General features: G+C 38.1%; 2 protein-coding genes across 2 annotated transcripts; one reads left to right on the top strand and one right to left on the bottom strand.

Moving 5' to 3' along the window:
* The first annotated feature begins 840 nt into the window (after nt 1–840).
* Nucleotides 841–22,415, top strand: rnf207a (ring finger protein 207a). Its single transcript, XM_056251329.1, is given in 17 exon segments — nt 841–1,034; nt 8,801–8,838; nt 8,929–9,061; nt 9,129–9,210; nt 9,295–9,370; nt 11,764–11,886; nt 12,123–12,169; nt 12,594–12,663; nt 13,645–13,713; nt 14,587–14,655; nt 14,739–14,815; nt 19,287–19,479; nt 20,826–21,011; nt 21,100–21,151; nt 21,250–21,367; nt 21,910–21,986; nt 22,069–22,415. Coding segments are annotated over 16 exon segments (1,584 nt in total). The 5' UTR covers nt 841–844; the 3' UTR covers nt 21,971–21,986; nt 22,069–22,415.
* A 1,833-nt stretch (nt 22,416–24,248) lies between these two features.
* nr0b1 (nuclear receptor subfamily 0, group B, member 1) lies at nt 24,249–26,260 on the bottom strand. The gene is made up of 2 exons (XM_056251372.1): nt 25,544–26,260; nt 24,249–24,871 (listed from the first exon to the last, which is right to left on the bottom strand). Exons 1-2 carry the CDS (start codon nt 26,094–26,096, stop codon nt 24,630–24,632), a joined length of 795 nt encoding a protein of 264 aa, XP_056107347.1. The 5' UTR covers nt 26,097–26,260; the 3' UTR covers nt 24,249–24,629.
* Nucleotides 26,261–27,446: the final 1,186 nt, after the last annotated feature.

The following is a 27,446-nucleotide window of genomic DNA, read 5'->3' as shown; positions in this document are numbered from 1 at the left end:
TCCACTGGCCCCTCCTGAACCAAGCCAAATTTACTGCGTGGGCAACTACGTTTTGCTTGTGAAGAGGAAATGAGAACTGTCTTTACATGCACTCATGCACTCAGGGAGACATAATACAGAGATTTGTCTTGTTGGCCACATTATGGAGTTCATATAATGGCACTTTTGCAGTATGTTTGGAATAACAAATATGCAAACTAATATCGGACAGCATTGTTGTTTGTTTTTGATCAGGTAAGGTTTTTTTTTTTAATTGCATATAGTGTTAGTGAACTGCTTTGCATCAATAAAATACTCATTTTGAAGTAAAATCATGAGGACGATGGATTTACATGAAGAATTTATAGCACTATTTATTGATTGATTTTTCTATATCACTCACTGTATTTAAAAGTGAATCTCTTATATCAGAACACAAGTCTATAGATTTGACTGCAGGTTACTGAATTTAATTTGTTAGTTTTATTAATGTGGTTTTATTTATGACAATTTGTCTTTTGTCTTGTCTCTATTTCCAACCCAACTTGTCAGAGAAAGAACAAGATTCTAATGTTGTAATAATTAGTTTGAATAAAAAAGTATTTTAAGAAATGCAGATTATTATTTTATTGTTTTTTTTTTTTTAATTAATGTCATTGTAGAAATTCAGAAAAACATTTTGCTTAAAAAAAATCTAATTGGTATTTATTTACATATAATGTCCCATAAAAATAGATTATAGCTTTTCTTTAATTTGTTTAAAAATAATTCTGGATTTTTAAAAAAAGCAGACATTGGATTTAATTATAGTAATATCCATTTCGAACTATCCCAAATACTTAAAGGTATTTGCTGTTTTTTACAGATGGCGGGAAGAATCATCATCTCTCATGATGACCAGTGGGATCCAGACTATTACAGGCTCCATCCCCTCGTCTGTCACCTGTGTCATGAGCAATACAGCCAACCATGTCTTCTGGACTGTTACCACATCTTCTGTGCCAGCTGCCTGCGTGGCAGAGCCAATGACAATCACCTCAACTGCCCCCGGGGACGTAAAAGACACATATACTAGTAAAGAAAATACAGAAAGTGTGCATGAATCATGCTTGAACAATTAATGCGACATACACTCACCTAAAGGATGATTAGGAACACCTGTTCAATTTCTCATTAATGCAATTATCTAATCAACCAATCACATGGCAGTTGCTTCAATGCATTTAGGGGTGTGATCCTGGTCAAGACAATCTCCTGAACTCCAAACTGAATGCCAGAATGGGAAAGAAAGGTGATTTAAGCAATTTTGAGCGTGGCATGGTTGTTGGTGCCAGACGGGCCGGTCTGAGTATTTCACAATCTGCTCCGTTACTGGTATTTTCACGCATAACCATTTCTAGGGTTTACAAAGAATGGTGTGAAAAGGGAAAAACATCCGGTATGCCGCAGTCCTGTGGGCGAAAATGCCTTGTTGATGCTAGAGGTCAGAGGAGAATGGGCCGACTGATTCAAGCTGATAGAAGAGCAACTTTGACTGAAATAACCACTCGTTACAACCGAGGTATGCAGCAAAGCATTTGTGAAGCCACAACACGCACAACCTTGAGGCGGATGGGTTACAACAGCAGAAGACCCCACCAGGTACCACTCATCTCCACTACAAATAGGAAAAAGAGGCTACAATTTGCAAGAGCTCACCAAAATTGGACAGTTGAAGACTGGAAAAATGCTGCCTGGTCTGATGAGTCTCGATTTCTGTTGAGACATTCAGACGGTATGTCAGAATTTGGCGTAAACAGAATGAGAACATGGATCCATCATGCCTTGTTACCACTGTGCAGGCTGGTGGTGGTGGTGTAATGGTGTGGGGGATGTTTTCTTGGCACACTTTAGGCCCCTTAATGCCAATTGGGCATTGTTTAAATGCCACGGCCTACCTGAGCATTGTTTCTGACCATGTCCATCCCTTTATGGCCACCATGTACCCATCCTCTGATGGCTACTTCCAGCAGGATAATGCACCATGTCACAAAGCTCGAATCATTTCAAATTGGTTTCTTGAACATGACAATGAGTTCACTGTACTAAAATGGCCCCCACAGTCACCAGATCTCAACCAAATAGAGCATCTTTGGGATGTGGTGGAACGGGAGCTTCGTGCCCTGGATGTGCATCCCACAAATCTCCATCAACTGCAAGATGCTATCCTATCAATATGGGCCAACATTTCTAAAGAATGCTTTCAGCACCTTGTTGAATCAATGCCACGTAGAATTAAGGCAGTTCTGAAAGTGAAAGGGGGTCAAACACAGTATTAGTATGGGTTCCTAATAATCCTTTAGGTGAGTGTAATTGCTCCATGTGAACATTTGTTCTGATAGAAAACATTTTAAATGCTACTAAAAGTTAAATAAGTCACCTATAAGTAGACAATGTACAGTGCTGTGAAAAATGTTTTTCCCCCTTCCTGATTTATTTTGCATATGTATCACACTTAAATGATTCAGATCATCAAACAAATTTTAATATTACACAAAGATAACCCAAGTGAATACAAAATGTGAAAAAGTAATTCCCCCCTAAAACTGGTTGTGCCACCGGCAACAACTGCAATCAAGCGTTTGCGATAACTGGCAATGAGTCTTTCACGTCGCTGGAATTTTGGCCCACTCTTTGCAGAATTGTTTTAATTCAGCCACATTGGAGGGTTTTCGAGTATGAACGGCCTGTTTAAGGTCATGGCACAGCATCTCAATTGGATTTAAGTCCGGACTTTGACTAGGCCACTCCAAAACCTTATTTTTTTTTGCCATTCTGAGGTGGACTTGCTTGTGTGTTTCGGATCATTGTCCTGCTGCATAACCCAAGTGCGCTTGAGCTTGAGGTCACGAACTGATGGCCGGACTTTCTCCTTCAGGATTTTCTGGTACAGTGCAGAATTCATGGTTCCATCAATAATGGTAAGTCGTCCAGGTCCTGAAGCTGCAAAGCAGCCCCAGACCATCACACTACCACCACGTTTGACTGTTGGTATGATGTTCTTTTTATGAAATGCTGTGTTAGTTCTACGCCAGATGTAACGGGACACACACCTTCCAAAAAGTTCAACTTTTGTCTCATCCGTCCACAGAATATTTGCCCCAAAGTCTTGGGGTTAATCAAGATGTTTTTTGGCAAGTGTAAGGCGAGCCTTTATGTTCTTTTTGGTCAGCAGTGGCTTTCGCCTTGGAACTCTTCCATGGATGCCATTTTTGCCCAGTCTCTTTCTGATTGTTGAATCATGAACACTGACCTTAACTGAGGCAAGTGAGGCCTGAAGTTCTTTAGATGTTGTTCTGGGTCTCACCGTGGTTCGCTGGAGTCCCAAAGACTTAGAAATGGCTTTGTAACCCTTTCCAGACGGATGCATGTGTATTACTTTGTTTCTCATCTGTTCTTCAATTTCTTTAGATCATAGCATGATGTGTTACTTTTTGAGACCTTTTAGCATGCTTCACTTTGTCAGACAGGTTCTATTTAAGGGATTTCTTGATTCAACAGGTCTGGCAGTAATCAGGCCTGGGTGTGGCTAGTGAAATTAAACCCCCGTAATTTTTCACATAGGGCCAGGCAGGTTTGGACAGCTTTTTTCCCTTAATAAATGAAATCATCATTTAAAAACTGCATTTTGTATTTACTTGGGTTATCTTCGTGTAATATTAAAATTTGTTTGATGATCTGAATTATTTAAAGGAGCTGTATGTAAGATTGTGGCCAAAACTGGTACTGCAATCACTGTCAAATTACTGTAGAGTGGTGTATCCCCTCCCCCTCCCCCTGACTCGAGGTTGCCAGATCGGCTGCAGGATCCAGCAGGAACGTGACAAGCTGCAGCTGTGGTAACTAGAGCAGAGCTGGCAACCCGGATGCCGCAACACTACTGACTTCGTGATTGGTAGATAGGTGGAGGGTGGAGCATCAGACCAAAACACAACATGACAACATCAACATCAGTTGAGGGCTGCAACTGCACTTTTTAAATGACAATATCCTGGCCGGACTACTGTTGTCAGTGATATAAGTATTTGAAATGTACATGATTTCTTAATGTCTAGTGACATTTCAGTAACCTGACTCCGCCAGATGGATTTGCTCCGCATATCCATCTGGAAACCTTCCGTTGAAGTAGTTTTGGTAAGGGGCGAAAATACTGGTTAGCTGATTGGCCTATGTTGATGATAGACGGGCCAAATCAACCAATCAGATCAACGAAGCATATGAAGTACTAACTGAGCGTATCTTTTCCTCTGAGAAAAGCCTCCAGAGCAGTGTTTTGCTCTTCTTTCAGTGAAGAAATACTCTGTAATTCCGATAAAACTTGCTCGATAGCCACGCTGATGCTAGTTTCATCCGCTGAAGCCGACATGTTCTTTAGACTGAACTGACGCGCTTCTCGTTGCGTCACACCTCAACCCGCCTCAAAGCCAACGCTGATTGGACGTTCGTTTGGTGAACTGCTCCCAAATTTTCTTTAACGGAAAGTATCCAGACTGATCTGCGAGTGAAACCTTGAAAGCTCGCGAGATCAGGATGGTCTCACGAGGCTAACATTTCAGGGCCATTTTATGATTAATTGAAATACATTTCTTACATACAGCTCCTTTAAGTGTGACAAATATGCAAAAAAAAATAATTCAGGAAGGAGGCAAACAATTTCTGTACTGTAGATGCTGAAAAAATCCAATTGCTTTATTGAGATCCAAGTACACAGAAAGCTTTACCTCAACGATTGGGGGGTTGGGTGAGGAAATGGAAATCCTGACAGAAGCGTTCAATCACAACCAGCCACAGCAAACTGAAGCCAAGTTACATCTGGGTCTCCACTTATTCTAGTTTTCTTCAAGCTGGAGCTTGTGTTAATTCCAAAATGAATCTTTGCCAAACCTGGATTCCTGTAATCTTTCTTGTACTATACCCACCCACTCATTACACTCTTGTATATAACCGTCAAGTCTTCTGTTTTGAAGTGCTCTCCAAGGTTTTGATGACTAACAAATGTTCTTCTCATTGGTTGATGCTCCATTTCATCATTTTCAATTCATCTTTTTTTCTCATATCATGTTTCTCTTTGTTGATCAATAACAACTTAGTCTTAGCATGTGCTGTTGCGATCATTTCTTGGTCTGGAATTCAAGTTCAAGTTCATGCAACATGCAACAAAGAAACATCATTCTTCCAGGACAGTGAGGCCAGTGAGGTCCAGTTAGGAGCAGCACAGGGTTGTTGCTGTTGGGACAGCTGCAGGACGACCCCATCATTCTGATTTTAGCACCACAACAAGCACTCCACATGATGTACACTCCGATCACATCACAACATTGTCATTTAACAACAGATCCTCACACAAGCATCTTGGCAAAGGTGCTTGATGCATTGATCCCACAGCTTATAGCAATTACACACAATCTGGTGCTGACCTATTTCATCTTGTTTCGAGGTGACTCACATATCTGCTATTTTGATGCATTTCTTTACAATGTGCAGGGCAAATTAAAAGAGACCAATAGTGAAACTAACTAGTGATATATACCGTACAAAGTTCTGTCATGAAACTATAGATGGCACCCTCCACCTTCCCCAGCTCCGCCTGTATAGATCTGTTATGGGTAATTCATGCATGCTATATTGTACTAGCCTGGCTCCGCCCTCCTACGCACTTCCGCTCAATTTTATTTTCCTTCAGTACTACGTCTGGGATTGTGCTGTAGACTTTGGTTTCCAGAAATAATTTTTTTACCGGTCCAATCAGCGAACAGAGGGAGTGGCTGAGAACGATGACGTTGATGTAGCGCGTCAGTTTGAGTTTGAGTTCAGTAATGGCAGCGGAGAAAGACGTGAGAAAATCTATTCGGTCCGTTGTTGCAAAACTGCCGAATATCCAGAAGTTAAAGCCGGAGCAAGATCAATGTTTGCTAAGTGTTGTTGGTGGCCATGATGTTGTGGCCCTCCTCCCCACGGGGTTCGGGAAAAGTTTAATTTTCCAGCTCACTCCGCTAGGTGAATGAGTTAGCTAAGGCGAACGATAGGATGCAAAGCCGATAGTTGTTGTCGTCTCCTCTTGTTGCACTAATGGAGGACCAAGTGAGGGAGGCAGAAAGGTTAGGAGTTGGTGCTGGGCAGCTCGGCGTGCACGATGATCACTGTACAGCATTTGCGGCAGATCCGAAACGACCGCAGCGGCGTATTGTTAATGATTACACCCAGCTTCGACAGTTGACTGAATACATCACTGTCCTTAGTGTCAAATATACATTTAGAATTTAGAATTGTTCCTTGAACTCTTAAATTCGATGAACAAAACATGCAGCTCTCGTTGACAGACATCTTATTCTTAACATAATGCTCTGATCATTCGGACTTGTTTTTTTTTATTGCTTAAAACAATCCACAAGTAATAACAGAAAACATAATACAAAAACAAACAAAAAATAATAATAAAAACAAAACAAAAATAAAACAGTAGGGGGATAATATAAAATAAACATGAACAAGTTAAGAGAATTACATGACACTGAAAAAAGGAAAATAATTACAAACAGATAATGTTTTTAAGGCTTTTTTTGTTCTCAGACAACTTAATTGAAAAGAGGTATTTTTAAAATTCTTTCACAAATATAAGAAAGAGAGGTTTAGCATTTAGATATTTAGATTTATGAATATGGAATTCGGACTTGTTGTTTCCAGCCGGTTTCGGCGCATGACATACGTCACGACCACACGTTAGCGATTGGCTATGGCAGATCCTGAGTGACGCTGGGCAGATCCAATAGTTTTGAACTTTAACAGAGAACCCGCCTACAAGGAAGTAAACGTTTCTCAATGGAGCGAGGCCAGACTCTCTGTACAAATGAAATGTACGAGAGTCTGGTAGAACCAGGCTAATATTGTACAGCAGCAGCATGCAGTACAACTTACTTGCTCACAGCAGTATGTCGTGTGTGTATTGACAGTAGCAAGTCCCGTACTTGTATTATTACTTACTTGTATTATTACTACGTACTTGTACTCTGCAGCAGCGGTAGCAGCAGGATAGAGCAGATCTATTCCGCCAAGACAAAACATATCAACATTGTCATATCCATTACCATGCCAAACACTCAGAGAGTTGTCCTGACAGAGATTATATCAGCCAGGCTCCAAAAGGAGACCTCCAAAACAAAGTTTAACCTTTAAAACAGCACAATAACGGCACTTAAAATAGTTTTCTATTTGAATATATTTTAAAATGTAATTTATTCCTGTGATGACAAAGCTGAATTTTCAGCATCATTACTCCAGCCTTTAGTGTCACATGATCCTTCAGAAATCAATCTAATACTCAGATTTTGGTTCTCAAGAAGGATTCTCATTATTATCAATGGTGTGATGCTTAAAGGGATACTCTACCCAAAAATGAAAATTCTGTCATCATTTACTCACCCTCAAGTTGTTGCAAACCTGTGTGAGTTTCTTTCTTCTGCTGAACACAAAGGAAGATATTTTGAAGAACGATTGGAACTTTAGCACCATTGAATTCCATAGCATTTTTTTTTTTCTACTATGGAAGTCAATGGTGCCAAACAACTGTCCTGTAGAGATCAACATCAGCTAATAAAAACTATACTTATTAACCACTAAAAGAGTAAACTGAACTTGGTATTTCTCTGAATTGTTTCCTAATATAGCAGGTCTCAATGATATGCCCTGATCCAACTACTGTTTTAGAAAAAAAAACATAATGTTGTTTGTTGTAACTACGTTTTGAGCACCAAGTATCTAATGACACAGCAGCAAAGCTTTTCCCTGCTATATTTATCCATTGTTTCCCACTGCAAACTTGCATTTGTGGTGTCTACGTAGCCTGGCTTTATAAGACCAGTGTAGTAGTGCCAACAGTCTATGGTTCAGTGGGTAAAAGCAAAGCTCATTTCAGCAATGCAGTCCATTACCACAGCCTAACATAATAGAAATGTTGCAGTGTACTTTCCCAAATTGTGGAACTTTTTCATTGCTTAGATTCTATTATATGGTAGGGTATTTGTTTGCATGTGAGCGGTGTAATCTTTCTCAGTTTAGTGCGAGTGTGGGATCTTGCTTTGTCACTTAAGAGTTGCAGATAATGAAGCTTTTGTACTTTGCAGTACCACACACTCCCTCATGCAGTGCAATCTAAATTCACCACTTTGATGCTATTACTGGTACAGAAAAGCTGGTTATAATGAAAACAAGATAAATGTGGAGACTGACGGATGTACATATTTGTGTCTGAGAACACATTGAACACATTTGTTATTCCTTTTACCCAAGTTTTAGAATTTTTTAAAATGTATCACAAAGAAAGGTTATAAATAAACAAGAAGATGAAATATTTTAGGACCATTTCTGGACTATTTCTAGGTCGCTAGTTGAATGTAAGCAAATGTGTGACCATGTTAACTTCTTTCACATTTTCTTGCTTGCACTGACGCACTTTGGATCATTCTCAAAGCATGATCATCAGATTTTACAAGGAACTTATTGAGTTCATGCAGATCAATTATCTACAACATTTTATGTCCATTTTTCAGTTGATGTATGATGATAATATTAAATTAATAATATTATAATATTATGATCATATTTAATGTTAATATTATGAATTAATTAAATGAGAAATTATCCTATTACATTCATTCCAACATATTTAATGTGTTATATTCAATGTATTATATTCACAACATCATAATGAGTGGCTATTACATATTACAAAATGTAAATGCATGAAGACAATGTAGTACAGTGTAGTAAAGTGTAGTAAGTGTAGTAAAGTGTGCAAACTGTGATATGGAATGCAAAGCACAGGTACATAAAAAATATGCATTCATTTCTTTTCAGGCATCTGCAGTAACAGCACATCTTTTTGACTGAATGTGCATGTATATATGTGCATAGGATGCTGGAGTGGTGTATTAGTGTAACACCTGCAGCCAGCCACTGTGTGGAGAGTGCAGAGAGCTCACACACAAAGCTAGGATGTTTTCCCATGATATTGTGTCCCTGGCCAAACGCACCAAAGAAGGGTTTAGTCCTCCATATACCGTTAACATGTAATGTCAGACTAAATTCTGATGTTTTGCATTTCCTTATATCAGCGCTCCATAAAGAGCTGTACATCATGTTTTCGACAGAGAAAAAGTCCATGCTGTGCGTCAAGTGTTTCAGAGACATGCCAAAGTAAGACTGTTGCCATTTGAATTGCAAACGTTTATAATTTAAATAAAATGAATCTGACTAATATTATTTAATTTCATGATATAGTGAGAATCGCACCCACTGCGTTGACATTGAGACTGCAAATGGGCAGGGATGTGAAATACTGGATAAAGCTGTTCTGGTGAGTAGGTAAAAAGTAAGTAGGGATTGTTAAATTCCAGAAACTGCCAAGAATCTTATAATATTTAAAGCATTAACTGAAAATGATAAATGCTTCATATCATCTTATACTACAGAATGCACACATGTACAGTGGATATAACATGTATTAATAAACGTTCAGTTTGGGCTCAGTCAGATTTTTTTGGTAACAATTTAGTTTTGTCACAAGTGTGATCTGTGTTTCTTAGTTTCCCCCATCTCTGTGTTTTGGTTTAGTCCTGTGTCTCAGTTTCCCCGCTCCTCGTTTGTGTTCAGTTCCTCCACCTGTGTCTAGTTAATTTGCCCCAGCGGTGTCTTGTTCCCATGATTCGTTCTCTGTGTATGTAAACCCAGTGTTCTCCCTCACTCCTCGGTTATTGTATATGTTGCGTTTATATGGTTGTAAGTGTTGTAGTTCCTGAGTTTTTGTATATTAAATTCCTGTTAGCAGTTATTCCTCGTCTCCTAGTGCTTCCTGCCTACACACACCGTGACAGAATAACCGACCCCAAAAATGGACGACCAGATGGAGGCTTTCCTCTTTGACCAAAATGGGGCCTCGCTGGAGGAATTCACAGAGGTATATCTTCACCTGCACCAGGACGTATACTGGGAGGAAGATTTCCTTAAACAGCGGTTCTGGAGAGGTTTGGATGATCCCTTAGCCCAGATACTGCTGCTCGATGACCTACATCTGCCGTTCTCGGAGTTTCTGGACAGGGCGCTTTGGGTCTGTGGTTCATCCCTCACGGTAACATCAGTCCAGCCAGAGACCGTCCAGCCAGAGACCGTCCAGCCAGAGACCGTCCAGCCAGAGACTGTCCAGCCAGAGACCGTCCGTTCAGAGCTGCCTTCACCGCTGGTGCACGCCTACCCGCCAGAGACTAAGCACACCGCACGTGAGTCCACTCAAGAGGACACTGCATTGATGGTGATGTCTGCGGCGATTCTGTGTGTGTGGGCTACACACGCATCAGTTCTGGCCCATGCATCCAGCCCTGAGCTTCCTTCGCCGCTGGTCCCGTCCAGCCCTGAGCTTCCTTCGCCGCTGGTCCCGTCCAGCCCTGAGCTTCCTTCGCCGCTGGTCCCGTCCAGCCCTGAGCTTCCTTCGCCGCTGGTTCCGTCCAGCCCAGAGCTTCCTTCGCCGCTGGTCCCGTCCAGTCCAGAGCTTCACGTCACGCCTGCCAAGGTAATGTCACAAGTGTGATCTGTGTTTCTTAGTTTCCCCCATCTCTGTGTTTTGGTTTAGTCCTGTGTCTCAGTTTTCCCGCTCCTCGTTTGTGTTCAGTTCCTCCACCTGTGTCTAGTTAATTTGCCCCAGCGGTGTCTTGTTCCCATGATCCGTTCTCTGTGTATGTAAACCCAGTGTTCTCCCTCACTCCTGGTCGGTTATTGTATATGTTGCGTTTATATGGTATGTGTTGGATCTCCTGAGTTCTTTGATCATTAAAATCCTGTTAGTAGTTATTCCTCGTCTCCTCGTGCTTCCTGCCTACACCCATCTCTGACAAGTTTAGGGTCCAATTATTAATTAGTTGCTTATTAGCATGCATATTACTAGGATATTGGCTGTTTATTAGTACTTATAAAGCACATATTAATGCCTTATTCTGCATGACCATATTCTACATCCCTTAATCCAACCCCATACCTAACCTTAACAACTACCTTACTAACTATTAATAAGCAGTAATTAGGAGTTGTTTTAGGCAAAAGTTGTAGTTAATAGTTAGTTAATAGTGAGAATTGGACCCTAAACTAAAGTGTGAACTTTTTTTCAGAAATTAATACCTTTATTTATTTAACAAGGATGAATTAAATTGATAAGAAGTGACAGTAAAAAATATTTATAATGTTACAAAAGATTTCTGTTTCAAATAAATGCTGTTCTTTGAACTTTCTATTCATCCCCAAAAATCCTTAAAAATGTATCAACAACAAAAAAACACGCACAACTGTTTTCAACATTGATAATAATATGTTTCTTGATCACCAAATCAGCATATTAGATTGATTTATGAAGTATCATGTGACACCCAGCTTTGCCATTACAGGAATACATTATATTTTAAATATATTCAAATAAACAATACACAATTATTTTAAATTGTAATAATATTTCACTTTATTACTGATTTTACTATATTTTTGATCAAATCATTTCAGCCTTGGTGATCATTAGAGAAATAAGAAAAAATTGTCAACCCTAAATTTTTCTTAAGGTGAATGGTTAAGATCTTAAGGTGAATGACTATACATTTCTAAAAGTTGTTGGACTCTCTGACCAACATCTAGTTCAAAGAGTACAACTGAACCTCATTGCGGAGTACCGACAAGTGGATGCATCTTGTACTGACCTGTTTTCTCCTGAAGGAGGTGAAGCAGCTGCAGATGTCAATGCGAGAGGCCATCATTTTGCTGAAGGCCTTTGGTGAAGTGTGAACAAATGCAGAAGAGGAGGAAAGTGCTATCTGTACTCAGTTCAACAGCATTCAGGTGAGGTAATACACCAGAAGGGGGCACACTGTGACCACAGACCAGAATAATGGGCAGCTTTGTGAGCATCAGAGATGAATTCTTGGACAAAGATCATGTATGACCCAAAAACCACACAATTTAAGGATAATGTATTTGAGTTAAACAGGCTAAATATGTGCTCAAAGCATCACTGAAAATTGAATGTTGAGAATACAAATAGTATTTAGTCCAAAAGTAAAAGCTGTTCTTCCCAGGAAAAACTTTTAGAGAGAAAAAAGGACTTTGTAAAAGCTGCGGAAAGGTAAAAATTGTCCTTAAAGATCCCGTAAGTCTAAATTATCTATCCGTGCCAGTTTATCCACATGGCTTTGGCAGAGCACAGAGTTGTTGTCAATGTTGGAACAGCAGTGGCTTTGGTTGTGTTTCATGGATCCTGTTATTTGTTAAGAGTTTTTTTCTCCGTCCCCTTTCCATCATTGCCTGGAAGCTGGCTTGATGTCTTCCAGGAATTAAGCTATTTATGTCAAGCTGCAATCTAGGACTCAGCGTGTAGGCTACGTGTGTGTTTTTATATCGGGGACATGCAAGAGCAAACAAAGGACGAAATGTTAAAATCAGGCTGATTTTTGTAAATATACAGTGTATTTGTGTTGGAAAGGTCTATGCATTGTGTAAACACTGGCCCAGAGGGTACTAATATATTTTTTGACCTAAATTCTCAACAGTCAACATGAAGAGAAGGAGAAGGCACTAAGGAACAACTTTCTCACTTCCACCCTCCTGCCCATACTTCAGGTATTTTGAAAGGATAGTTTAGCCAAAAAATGTAAATTCTGTCATCAGTTACTCTCATGTTGTTCACAAACTGTAGGCCTGTGACTAATTTAAGGTCATAAATATATTAAATGTCTTTAATGGTATTTTTTTTTTAAAAAGTATTGATTATCATTTTAAGAGGTAAATGATTTATTATTAAAAAGCTGATGATTTAATAGGCCTACATTTTTTGTGAGCACTGAATGTTCAAAGTAAAAAAAAAAACAGCACTGTTACAGGATATACACAATCAACTAATACCACCCATTTATGCCAAGTGAATGCTCATGATTTACTGTTGATGAATTATGATCATGTTTACTTTGTGGTGTTTATATTGTAATATGTTGTAGGTTGCAAGAGTGTTTATTTGATCTCACTCATCCTTTTGAATCAAAGTAGTAAAGCATGGACATTTCAAAATAAGGGTCCTGGTATATTACGGGCTTGTTTATAATTAAAAGTCCTGCTTTATGCAAAATATATTTTCTTCTGGATATTATTGGTATTTTGCTTACCCAAAACTGTATCTGGCATTTAATTCAATGTAAACTCTTGTGGCTTCTCTTTATACAGGAAGGAAGGAAAGGCTAAAAACATTATTTAACACATTTATTATATGGTTTTTACTAGCATCAGCACAATAATCTGTTTATTGCCGAACACATTATTATTGTATCAGCAAAATCAAATATTGATTGAATTCTAATTTGATATATTAGTACATAAATATCAATACGTATATTGAAAAAAACTTGGTTTTCCTGCTCTGTGTGCCACAGCATGTTTAATTAAGTAAAAGAGTCTGAGATACATGATTTATTTTAAGATTGTATTGTTTTGTTCTGTATGGACATATGGTATTATGTATTAACTGTATTTGTGTAGGTCTTAAAAGTCTAAAATGGGATTTTAAAAGCTCTGCAGATACTCTGATTTATATATTATCTCTATTCCCAGGTGCACCTGGTCACCTGCTCCGCTTTTCTCGGCTCAGCCAATAAGTATGAGTTCTTAGATATGGGATATGTAAGTAGATTTATCCTTTATGCATTACTTTTAACGTGCCCCTATTGTGCTGTTTGAAAGGTATCTAATTTTGTTAAGGAAGACTCCTAGGTTTACATGCATCCAAGGTAAAAAACAAACAAAAAAAACCCTTTAATTTTCTCACAATATACATTGCAGCATCACCTCTTTTCTCACAGTGTCTAAACCGGTTCGGTCAAGGATTCAGTCTCTCTAAACCCCTCCTTTCTGAGAGCCTACTCTGCTCTGATTGGTCAGTTGGCCCAGTCTGTTGTGATTGGTCTACCGCTTACAGTGCATATTGGAAACCAAACGTAGGTAAATAGGTAAAATTTAAACTCTGGAGGCTTCCTCAGCACTTGTATGAACAGAGATAAAACAGTAACAATGGCATCGGTTTTACTGTATCAATTCAAGCTTGAGTCCTCATCCTTTGAAAGTACATGCAAAGTGGTTTGCTTTCGCAGCACGGAAAACAGCGTCTTCTCGACATGTCAACAACACAAACCAAAATCTTTGAAGCCTCAGCTACAACTAAGTGTTTGAGGGCGGGTCGAAGTAGACGCTGTTCGCAGGCAGCCAATGAAGACCATAGGCTGGAATTATGCAAATTTGTTACAAACTTACGTAGGTTTGTCCAGGAAGTAAGACTGGAATTACTGATGACTCGTTTCAGGTAGTTCAGAATCAGTTATTTCTTTTGGAAAACAATAACTTGTGCACACTGATTTTTGAAATTTGGCAGAACTTTTACACAAACAGCTACAGTATATTATACACTACATGGAAGGTAATATCTGAAAAAGCACTATTGGGGCACTTTAAATAATGTCTCAAAGAAAGAAAAAAAGTATGCCCTATGACCCTTAACAGCAGTTGATGGACAGACTGTGTAGCATTGTAACGCTACCTCACAAGTTCCACCCTGTCCAGAGTAGCAAGGTGAGTTTAATACCAAACTTCTGCTGCCCTTTGTGCAGACCTCTGACACTAACAAAGTCTACCGGTATGTATCAACTCTACAGATAAACACAGACTACCATGCTGAGTTTGCCCTCTGTCTGGAGCCTCTTCTGATGATGGGCCAGCGGAGTGACTGGAGGTACAGGTGAGCCTTGGCCTTGGACTGACTATGTTACTTTACTGAAATACTTCTGGGAAAAAAAACATAAATGTATGTTGGTGTGATTAAAGGACATGTGAATATATCTGATCTCATTTTTATAATCGTTGTGATAATAATGGCCACACTGTAAAAATCCAAATGGCAAAACGTTTTCCCAATAAATGTCAAATGTTTTTAGGTAGGAGTCCTTTTTAATTTGAATAAGATAATAATGTAAAGCTAATAATATGATATGTACACTACCGTTCAAAAGTTTGTGCTTAGTGAGATTGCAGTAAGATTGTGATCCTTTTTTAAATAAATTAATACTATTATCCAGCTAGGTAAATTTACTAAAAGTGACAGTAAAGACATAGGCTACACTTATAATGATACAAAAGATTTATATTCCAATTCTACAGTATATCAAGGTTTCCACTTTAGTGAGTATAAGTAATAAGCACAACATTGACTATCAGCATATTAGAATGATTTCTGAAGGATCATGTGACACTGAAGACTGGAGTAATGATGCTGAAAATTCAGCTTTGTCATCACAGAAATAAATGACATTTAAAATATATTAAAATACAAAATAATTATTTTAATAATATTTAATCAATATTTCACTGTTTGTTTTTACCATATGATCAAACAAATACAGTCTTGGTCTCACCAAATCTCAAATCTCACCAACCCCAAAGTTTTGTCACAATTAGTACTACAATTGTTTTCATTATAATTTATAACAATGCACGGATATGCCATTTTTTATGCACTTGGACGGCTCTGGGGTGCGTTTCCCAAAAGCATCGTTAGCCAATGTTCGCAAGTTCTGTCGTTATCAGCATAGTTCAACGAGTCTGTGTTTCCCGAAACACTGACTAGCTAGTTGATTTCTCCAACGATGCATCGTACTATGGCAGTGAAGCAGCGAGTTACGTCGTTGTATGGGAAACGCACCCCAGATTGTCTGAATTCTGTCTAATGACACAGAGCTGTCTACAGATAACAGGATCGAAGGAGACACTGGCATCGCGCTGGTGCTTTCTCAGCCAGTTATTAAGCTCCTAAACAGAAAATGTCACGATAAATACGGGTGAACCCAAACGCAAACAGGATGTAAAACAAATAGTTTATTTACTAACAAAGGGGGCAAACCGTAGACAAAACACAAAGAGACTAAACTAGATTATGACAAACAATAACTAGACAATATTCTGGAACAGGAAACTCACAGGATATCACAAGGTCTCAAAACTCACAATGATCACACAGAGGTAAGGATCACAATGAACCGACACAAGACAGCAAACACAAGGAGACTAAATAGGAGAACCAATAAAGGGAACAGGTGATGCTAACTAGACAATCATGACAAACGAGGATAACAAGGAGGCGGGGTAAAGTAACCAGACACACAAGCACATGGCCCAAACGAAAGACCATGTGTTGTACAACAAACATGGGTCTGCCATGATCCTGTCTCAGAACTAGAGAACTCAAGGACAGAATCATGACAGAAAAAGGTTTATATAATTCTCCCTATGCGCCAGGTGGCAACTGTCCTGTTATAGCTAGAGTTAGTTTTGTGTCTACTCTGTGAGGGGACAGGACCTGAGGTGAAAACATGAGGCACAGCTAGAGCATGACTTCCTGGAAAGCTCTCATTTCGGGAGAAGGGCTCAGAGAGTTATGCCACTGACGGACCACTTCAGAGCCTCATTCATAATATAGAGCTATATGAGTACTGTTTCCAGATCAGTTTTAGCTCTTTAGATTGCAGTTAGCTTAGTGCAGCAGAAGTGAACATGTGCTGCTATCAGTGCAGATCTACATATGAACAGAGCTTACGAAAGAAAGGGATTTGATCCTAAATTCCTTTTCTCCGAATCCACCTCTGATCTCATTGCGTAGAATTTCAGGTTGTGTTAAAGTCCTGTTGCTATGGAGTGAACTATGGAGTTTTTATAAGCACTTTTCTAAGAAACTGTAGGAGCTTGTTGTGGGAATATGCGCTTATTATATTATATATTTAGTAGTGTCTCGTCCATCGTCCTGCTCGCCACAACGTTCACACTGTGTGGCATGCACATTTTTTTTATGTTTTTTAATAAAGGGGAAGGAATTGTAGAAAAGCAGGGCTGAAACACGCTGGCCAAGTGAGATTTTTTTTATTAATTAATAAAACGATGAATTTAAAGTTCTGTCATTCAATTGTATCAAAGTCATCATTTTGGTATCGTGACAACGTAGGCTACACTGAAAGTTTGAGATCAGAAAGATTTTGTTAATGTTTTTTTTTAAAGAAGTCTCTTATGCTCACTACAATTATTTGATCAAAAATACAGTAAAAACAGTAACATTGTTAAATATTATAACTCTTTTCTATTTTAATATATTTTAAAATGGATTTTTTCCCTGTGATGGCAAAGTTGAATTTTTAGCACCATTACTCCTTTCTTCAGTGTCACATGATCCTTCAGAAATCATTCTAATATGCTGATTTGAAACATTTCTTATTATTATCAATGTCGAAACCAGTTGTGCTGCTTAATATTTTTGTGGAAACCGTGATACATTTTTCAGGATCCTTTGATGAATGGAAAGTAAAAAAAACAGCATTTATTTGAAATAGAAATCGTGTGTGATATTACAAATGTCTTTACTGTCAGTATTGATAAATTGAATGTGTTCGTTTGATATTTTGTTATGTAATGCAGTGGCATTCCTACATTTTTCCAATGTGGCTTGTTGGAGCCACTCCACAATATCAGTCCTAATCCTCATGATTAAAAGTTTCCATATTGAATTCCCATTGTCATGCATGCCACACTATATGCCCTGCCAGTTTTCATAAAAGACTCGTCATTACGGCCTCAATGCATCTACACGGAATAAGAGATCAGAATGTATACAGCTATTCCACCACAACAACCTCCATCTCTCCATAGAGAGTCCAATGACACAAGTCCCTCTGACAACTTTCCACATCAATCATCCCTACCGTTTTCAGGTTTGTGAAGCCCTCCACCAAACAAACATCCTCCCCCATCTGCCCCCATGACAACAGACAGGATAGTACAGGCGTCAGGCTTCTCTCACTATTTTTAACAGAATTTCAGAGAAGTGTTTCGGATTCTGCACGTTGCACAGAGTTCACACAAAGCACTTTGTTCCAAAGCTGCTGATGTCACCATTGGTGCCAGGATCTTAAATTGGTAAAAGTAAGGGGGTGGGACGCTTGTCACTTAGGCTCGGAGAACATACATTGTCCAGACTCACTCGAGGGACTTGTACCGCCACAGTACTAGGGAAGAGAGATTAGAGGAGCTTTGAAACTAAGGTAACTGTCTTTATTCTTGTTGTTTTCTTAGTAACATCATGAGCTTTCAATAGGGCTTTTAATTCTTGATCTTTTAATTCTTGTTCCTTAACCTCGGGAATTTCCAGCTGAGGTTTGTGGACTGAGGTGGGAATGCTGCATTTCTGTGCATCGTTAGTGACCATTAATGGTCATCAAGCTCTGAAAATGGATAAGCACCAGAGTTTAACTTTAGCCAGAATAGGTCTGAATGTCAATGTTTTGATGGTTGTTACATAATATATTAATGTTCTGCTTCAGCGGTAGAGAATTACGTTGCTTAGGTCAGTGTCGTTATTGTTAACATAAACTATTAAAAATCGCTTTCGTCAATTGAAATAAAGCTGAAATAAAATGACTAAAACTAAATACAAATTATAAACTAGGCTACTTAAAATCACAATGGTAACACTTTACAATAAGGTTTCATTAGTTAATATTAGTTAACTACTTTAGTTAACATGAAGAATGAACAATGCTTACAGCATATATAAATCTTAAATATTGATCATTTCAACATTTACTAATACATTATTAAAATCAAAAGTTGTGTTTGTTAACATTAATCAGAACTAACATGAATGAACAACTGTATTTTTGTTAACTAATATTAACAAAGATTAATAAATACTGTAACAAATATTTTGTTCATTTAGTTAGTTCATGTTAGTTATTACATAGTTATAACAAATTAAACCTGCTTAGTATTACCATTAAAGTTAAAAAGAAATATAAAAAACGAATACAAATGGCAAAAGCATTTAAAAAGCATATGAAAATATTAATAAATAACAACAACACTGCTTTAGATGTTTATTTATTAAATAAATAGGACTGTTTATCCTATAAGGTTTTGTTTTAGCAACAACAACAAAAAGTTTTGTTTTGTTAATTGTGCTTTTACCTGTTTGTTGTGTTTGTAAATAACAAAATTGTTTTGTTTGTAACAAAATTTGTACCTTTCTTTTGTATTTGCATGTGCATCTTTAAGGATTTTCCCATTGGCTTAAAGTCCATTCTATGTCAGTAGCTGCCAGGTTAAAATCTTTTGCGAGAGCAATATTTGCCTTTAAAAAACAATTCTGACTACAGGTGAAAAATAAGAATGTTAGGATCTCTCATTTCCTTTCACAGGCTGTCAGCTCTGTCTATGTCTTGTCCGTCACCGTCTCTCAGTGACATGCCTTTTGGCCGCAGGCCCACCTTTCACAGATACATTTGTACCAAGGTGCTGCTGGCGGAGGGCAGAGAGTCACCCTTTACCGAGCACTGCCGCAACTTTGAGAAGAGCTACAGGGTGAGAATTAGTCGTCTTTGATACGTCAGTCTACACATGGACAGAATTAAAATTCTATTTGCTATTAAAGAAAAGTGATATGTCAGCCTCATCATTCTGTTTTAATGGAAATACCTCATGATGGGAATCCCTAAAAGGTTCTATTTATGAATGCCTGACAGAACCCTTTAAGGCAGTGGTTCTTAACCAGGGGGCCAGGGTCCACTGGGGGGCCTCAGCAAACTTCAAAGGGGGCCTCAAGATGATGTCATGATTTAAAATAAGACAAAACAAGCATTAACAGAGAGAGTTCAGCTCACCCCCCCAAAAAAAGGAAAATTCTGTCATCATTTACTCAGCCTGAAGTTGTTCAAAACCTGTATGAGTTTCTTTGTTCTGTTAAACAAAAAAGAAGATATTTTGAAGAATGTTGGTAACCAACATGGTTGGTTCCCATTGCCTTCCATAGTATATATATTTTTTTTCATTACAATGGAAGTCAATGGGGACCAGCAACTCTTTGGTTACCAACGTTCTTCACAATATCTTCTTTTGCGTTCAATAGAACAAAGAAACTCATGCAGGTTTAAAACAACATGAGGGTGAGTTAATGACGGCAGAATTTTCATTTTTGGGTGAACCACTGCTTTAAAGCAACACTAAAGAACTTTTCCTCTTCGGTCGGCCTACAGGTTGGAAGCGTAATTGTCCATTACCGCTGTCGTAAATAATTTAGCCTACCGCAGCCTACTGTCGCACACACGCTCGCAGTTTATCCAGCACCGGCTTTGGAATGAACGATGTCCACAGACAAGGTAGAGTATGTTGCATGATTTCATGAAAGTATGATGTATTGCGACATCAGAAACGAAGAAAAACTAAATAATGACTATTGTAACGCTTGACGTAAAGCAAGCCAAATTTGTAGTTTTCTTATGTCTCATCGAACTACAGAAACGTGACCCGTTCTGGCAAACTTACATAGTGTGGTTATAGCAGATATAGGACCGCAAAGCACAGGCAGAAGTGCCTTTCACCCTGTTACGACTTGATGAACTGCTGAAACGATTTTGGAAACATTATTTTAAGGTAAAAAAATCTTCTTTATTGTTGCTTTAAGGTTCTATATAGAAACTTTTATTCTAAGAGTGTAGAGACACTTTAAAGTATATTATATTGTATACATTAAATAATCTCTTCTATTATTTCACCATTTCTGAATGCTGAAACCAAGAGAATCAAATGCCTTTTTTTTCCATTCATGTACTCTAAAACAATGCTTTTCTTGTATTTTGGGTATAAAAAAAAGAAAAAAAGTGTGTATATGTGTATTATTTGATCAATTATATGCATATTTCATGTGCCAGGTTCTTCAAACAGAAGTCCAGAGGTTGAAGGATGAGGTTCAGAGGATGCACATAGACCTGACAAAACATCACTCTCTCATCAACATGGACACCATGGATAAGATCCTGGAAAGGTCTCTAGTCATTGATGAACAGATCGCGTCTCAGTACTCTGCCGTGCAGACCCAGAGGGCCGTATTTCAGGAGGTGAGGCTAACTTATAATTCCTGCAAAACCTTGTTCTTTTTTTCAAAACACAACAGTGCACCTTAGAATATTTTGGTTGTGTTTCTAGATATGGGAGGTGACCTTTCAAAGAGTAACCAATGAGGAAGAGATCTATGAAGGTGAGGAAAAACAGCAAATTGTCTGTGATGCCTCAGGGTTCATTTTATCATGCAAGTTAAACTATTAATTTGTGAACTAATTAATTTACTAATTACAGCACAGCTTCATGACCTTCTGCAGCTGAAGCAAGAAAATTCCTACTTGACAACCATTACACGACAAATTGGACCCTACATCTTATCCATAGCAAAAGTGAAAGAGCGCCTGGAACCCAGGTTGTTTTAATATTTAAATATTCATGTTACATATATTTTACTTCTGCTTTCCATTTGCTTAATATGGGTAGTCAAAGGGATAGTTCACCCAAAAATAAAAATTCTTTCATTAATTACTCGTCTTCATGTCTTTCCAAACCCGCAAGACTTTCGTTCATCTTCGGAACACAAAAAGATCTTTTTGATGAAATCTGAGAGCTTTCTGTCCCTAGACAGCTACCAACAATATGCCGCTTCAAAAAGTTCATAATTAGATTGTAAACGAATCCATATGAATTAAGCGGTTTAGTCCACATTTTCTGAAGAGACTAAATCGCTTTATTTGATGAACAGATTGAATTAAAGCTTTCATTCACATAAGCATTCATCAACACACACATAAGTTGTGGTAAACGGAAGATCAAGCATGTTTGCTTGACATGCGAGAACCAATGAGGTTCATTCTCGTGTGTTAAGCAGTACATTTAGAATTTTCATTTTTGGGTGAACTATTCCTTTAAATATTTTAGTCATTAAATAGTATATAGTTGATCTATTCACAGGTTTCAAAAGCCTAAGGATGATTGCATGGACACCATAAAATCTGTGAGGACAATGCAATGACTACTGAACAATGCAGGTGATGTATTTGATGTTACTGTTTAACAGCTCAAAGTGCAAATGTTAAAACAATAACAATGACATGTCATTTCTTCCACCAGCTGCAATAAGAAGAGTTGCTCAGCAGTCTATGACAGGGACTCTCTTATCCTGCCGCCCTGTGAGACACTATAAAGAGCAGTGACTTCTGCTGGCAAGGAAAGCCAATAAATATTTCAGAAACCTCTTGCTGCAAAGAGCTGCCACTATAGAGCTGCATGTGGCATAGCTTTAAAGCATGTGCTAGATGTCAACACATGAACATGGGGCTTACCAGTAACCTCAAAATAATAAGGACATGAATGGAATATATGTTTTGGTATATTTATGGAATGTTTTAAGTGTGTCAAATCAAATGGACCTTAGCTATAAACCGTTTGCATCGGATGGCGCAAAAATGTTTTACAGACTGGTTTGTGACTTGGTATTTTGCATTTAATTCCAAAGTTCAAAAGAACAGCATTTGAAATACAAATGTTTTGTCTTTACTGTCACTTTTGATTAACGTAATGCATCCTTGCTCAATGAAAGTATTATTTCACCTCAAACTTTTGAATGATAGTGTATGTGCAAATGTGATTGTAAGAATATAGAATACTGATAATAACAAGCTTTCTTCTATCTATCTCACTTGTCCCTGCATGCTTGCTCAACTGTGACTGGCTTGACAGTCGTCTTCAAAACAACCATTAGACATTCGTCAACGTCTGTCTCATTTTATTTTATTCCTTTTGTCTCTCTCACTGTCATTTTGGTTTTCTGTCTAATTATTTGTTTATAATGTTATTATGTTATTTAACCTGAATGCAATTTTGGCTATACTCTATGGCTAGTCATGGGCAGACATGTTTTTTATTTCGTTATTTTTTGTAAAAGGACCCTTGCATCAATGCATCCTCTTAGATTAATTAATGTTTTTCTGCATGAATAGAACAGCGCTGACTAATACCAGACTAAGCATGTGGTATAAATGAAACTATGGAGCCACAACTCAATTCATAAGATGAATATTTGTGACAGTGAGTGCTCAGATACAGAGAAAGAAATGGGGTCACAGCGACCTTCAAGTGCATGCCGTGGAGGTTTAGACTCATTAAAAATACATTTGGTGACCGAATATTGAGGAGGGGGATGAATGAACGAGAGTTCAGAACTCTTTGTCACAACAGTCATATATCATCTCTCCTTACCGCCCTACAAGGTCTTCATAAATACACACAAGGCGCCTAGTTATTCTTCCTCATTATTTTGACTGTTTCACTGTGTTTGAAGAGATAAAAGATGCTTACCTGGTACTTGCCAACCCTGTGGTTCTATATCTGGCTCTGTTTTGATCATGCAAATGATTCTCTAATGAGTATCTTTCTTTAACTGAATACTGTAAAACATGTTTATATAACTGTAGTGTAGGCATAGTGATATAAATTGCAAAAGAAATATTTTTGAAAATCCCCCACACGTCAATGAAATCAAGAGGCTGTTACTTTAAAACATAGCCTACTAGGCTACATATAGAACAAAATGAATCAGTACAGTAACTTGCATTCTAAAAACATATTGCCACCTACTTCGTCTATTTTTGCTCCACCAGTGACAATTGTTTCAGGATCAACCGTATGAGCAAAACAGCTCCAGGATGAATCAGCGTAGCCGTAGCGTAATTGAAAGAATCGGTTGAGTGAATCATTTAGTGATGTCCCGTATTTCACCCCATGTATTTCACTTGTTTCATTCCTGAACGAATTGGTGTTTTTGAATGACTCACTCATAAATACAGTCGCTTGTCGCCCCCTACTGACGTGTCTATGTAGCCTGCAGTGGTTAGGTAAACAATATTGCTACATTGAGGTAAGAAACAATGTCATCAACAATGATTTCCTAATTATTATTTTTATTTTCATAACTGTTTTGTATTTGTGCTTAGGTCTGTCATCCCGTTGACATGTTTATCGAAGTGTAACTGTTACTGTAATGCAAAAAAAAAAACCCACATATCTGTCCATTATGTTGTGGGAAATGTGAAGGAGTGTAACCATGTTCCATTATGTCATTGCATAACAAAAATTTACAATACTTTCTAATATTCAAATACTGTTTAAACTTTATAATAACTTTCATTAACAATACTAACCAAAATTATTACATTATGTAATGCAAAACAGATCATTAGTTCATATATTCAAATTGATAGTCATGAAACTGAGAAACACTATTTTTAGATGTAATATATTATTTTTGCATCAAATATAATTACATTTTAAAATATATATTAAATGCCATGCATATACAAATGAATGCTTGTTAATGATTTCCTAATGAAAGTTATTATAAAGTGTCAACCAGAATAAGGCGGCACAACATCACATAAAAGCAAGTAAACAAAAACAAAAAAACAAACAATCAGAACAAAGTTATAAAGCTCTTTCCCCAAATGGGAAAAACGTTGTCATCAACTTTGGATTCAGCGATGAGTTCAACTCAGAAGGCAAAAAGAGAGCTCTCATATATTGTACAAAAATAGCATGTGTAAAAAGGAATCAGTCATTTTCAATATCTGTCCGTCCACTGCCGACTGCCATTCTTTCCAACTTTGATAATTCAGTCCTGGTTTTTGAATTAGAGTTTATTTTCCATAAAACATCTCCAGAAGAAGTTCCTCCATGTTGACTGCTCCAATGACCGGTTTGAAGAAGAGACCAGCCACCACTTTGGCGTTGATGGATCTCAGCATGGAGAGAGCGAGGAAGAGTTTGGCGAATCTTGCACTGTCCCCGCGGTGAATCATTTTGACATATTCATTAAGTGCCTGGTTCGCCTCGCTCTGCAGGGCCTGGATGTAATGTTGACATTGCAGCCCTACAACATCTGAGAACAAGAGATGGACAGAGACTGGTTATTTCCTGTACCAGAAACACCTTAATAATATTAAATTACCCTCACTAAACAGAAACCTTTTGATTACCTGTATATTTGACTATAATTGAATAATTCTGTTTCTGAAACTTTGAGTCATCTATTGTCATATATTCATATTTTAATATGATTTGAACTACTGACCCGAAAGTAAAATGAAGGAATGCTAGTAAAAATTGTATCATAATTTGGAATCTTATAGTGATCAAAAAAGAATCATTTTGATTAAATTGACAATTAGATTCGTTGACAAAGAATATTATTTATAGTTTGACTGGTCCTTTTAAATAGCCTAATTTAACAATTAAATATTACTTTTATTAGTTTAATATAATAATGACAGTAATTATTAATAGAAGTGTGCTCTTATTATTAATGGATTTTAATAATACAAAAAAACAAAGCACTGATTTTTAATATTAATATTTTTCTACTTTTGTCTATTATTAGCCTACTTTTAAACTATGAACTGTCCTAATTCATGCATTTGTTATTTTTATGATTATTTTAATATTACTATCAGTATTATTAGGAATATTAATAATTACAGTGTGACTCATATTAAAACCAGGCAGTTAGGAAGTGTGTGTCCTAATTCAGGTGTAACAGTGCAGCATGTCTCACCTGGGTTGAACAGAATAGCCCCTTTCAAGTATGCGTACTCCTTAGTGCTTATGTCCAGTCCCCAGCATTTCCTCAGAAACATTTTAATACCCTGAACGTCGGTCAACGCCACTCCACTGTTATTACTTTGGTTGTCCTGCTTGTCCTGTCCGCTCGTTAAAATCCGCTGCAACATGCTGGGCTCCTGCGTCTCCGAAGTCTCGAAGTCGATCCTGTCCTGCGCCATGCCGAGCACCAGCAGCGGTGCCCAGCTGCTCCGCACCAGCGTGTGCTGGTCATCCACAGGCAGCTCTCGGAAACACGGGACGTTCTTCACGAACTTCAGGGTCTTGACCAGGACCGCGGAGGCGGCTTTGCATGTGGTTTGAGGGGAACGGAGAGACACCTTCCTCTTGGATCCGCACGCACAAGCGCGCATGGACACGGCGAGTCTCGGTGTCCTCGGCTGGATCCCAAGTTGCGCAGACTGACTGTCGTTCTTTAAAATGCTGTACAAGATGCTGTTCTGTCGTCTTTCACTGCTGCAGTGGCAGCTGCTGTCGAAGTAAGCCATCCTCCTGGTGATGCGGGAACTGTTATGTTTCCTTGCTGAAACGACGAGGAGCTTTACGCTTGGAGATGTCCATGCACAGTTGAGGTCTCTGTGTTACCATCCACCCAAATACCAAATAGTTTAGAGTTTTTAAAGAGCACTGGACGCCTCCCACTGTCTCTCTCTGATCCACACATAGGGGGCGCTATAGTCCCTATATATCTTGTATGATGTGTGGTTTTGCCTCATCAGGTATTGCCTCATCATGTACATTATGGACACCAAATGTCCCCACAGGAACAGTAAAACTAATTGTGTGTGTGTGCGCGGGCGTGCGTGTGCGCGCGTGTGTGTGTGTGTGGCCACTTTACTCCAAATATCCTGTAATAATTTATTATTTTTGTTTTGTTACTGAAGTCCAGGGTCATCTTTATATCAATGCAAGCATTTCACACGCGCACACACACACACACACACACACACATATATATATATATATATATATATATATATATATATATATATATATATATATATACTGTATATATATAGCTAATCATGATTAATCTCTTATTTAATCCCTTTTGACATTTGATTTATAATATTCATGATGATGCAAAATGATATCGAGTGTAATGTTATTAATTTGAGTATCTGATGTATCTAATCACAATTTTAAAAAAAGCACATGGGGTCATTTAATCACTTTTCCTAAATATAAAGATATGATAAATAATAACAATAATAGTAGTAAAAATAATTAAAGTGCAATGGAAACAACTAGCCCGTTTCCAGGCTGCATTACCAAAGTTTGCAGGCAATGTTTTGCCTGGTATTTATCTATTAATTTCTGAAAACTATGAGAGGTGACAGTAGATGTTCCCTCCTAGATTGGCGTCTGTCCCAGCTTTGTCTGGTTTGACCATTTTACAGTAGCCCGTGTGTGTGTGTGTGTGTTTGTGTGTGTGTGTCCTTTACTCCAAATGTCCTGTGATAATTTATCATTTTTGTTTTGTTACTAAAGTCCAGGGTCATCTGTATTATGCACTGTTTATGGGGTTTGTCTGAGGCAGATGGGGGTGTACTGATGTCATTGCTCCCCTAAAGAAGAAAATAAAAGCATATTGATTTGCAGCCTGTATGGAAAGTCATATCAAGGCGCCACTCCTGATGCTGAATAGCCGAAGGACAAGCCATGGTGGAAGTAATGAAAGCATTAGAATATTGTGTGGTAAGAGACAACTCACACAATTGATCTATTTAAAAAAAAGAAATATTTTTTTACCATTTGCATCAGGGCCAATGTCAAATAAACAGCCTTCACATCCTCCTCTAACACCTGTCCCCCTCCTCCCAATGAAGCAATACGCA

The sequence above is a fragment of the Rhinichthys klamathensis genome, unplaced genomic scaffold (assembly GCF_029890125.1).
Source record: "Rhinichthys klamathensis goyatoka isolate OS25496 unplaced genomic scaffold, OSU_Roscu_1.1 h1tg000082l_1, whole genome shotgun sequence".
In the NCBI taxonomy this organism is placed as follows: domain Eukaryota; kingdom Metazoa; phylum Chordata; class Actinopteri; order Cypriniformes; family Leuciscidae; genus Rhinichthys; species Rhinichthys klamathensis.
The sequence above is the reverse complement of the archived record's forward strand: the minus strand, read 5'-3'. Positions and strand labels throughout refer to the sequence as shown.

Excerpts from the sequence above, each read along its gene's own strand:
- nr0b1 (XM_056251372.1), bottom strand. The coding sequence starts at position 26,096 with ATGGCTTACTTCGACAGCAGCTGCCACTGCAGCAGTGAAAGACGACAG. Across the intron at positions 24,872-25,543 it reads GGCTATTCTGTTCAACCCAG|ATGTTGTAGGGCTGCAATGT; the intron begins GTGAGACATGCT and ends TCTTGTTCTCAG.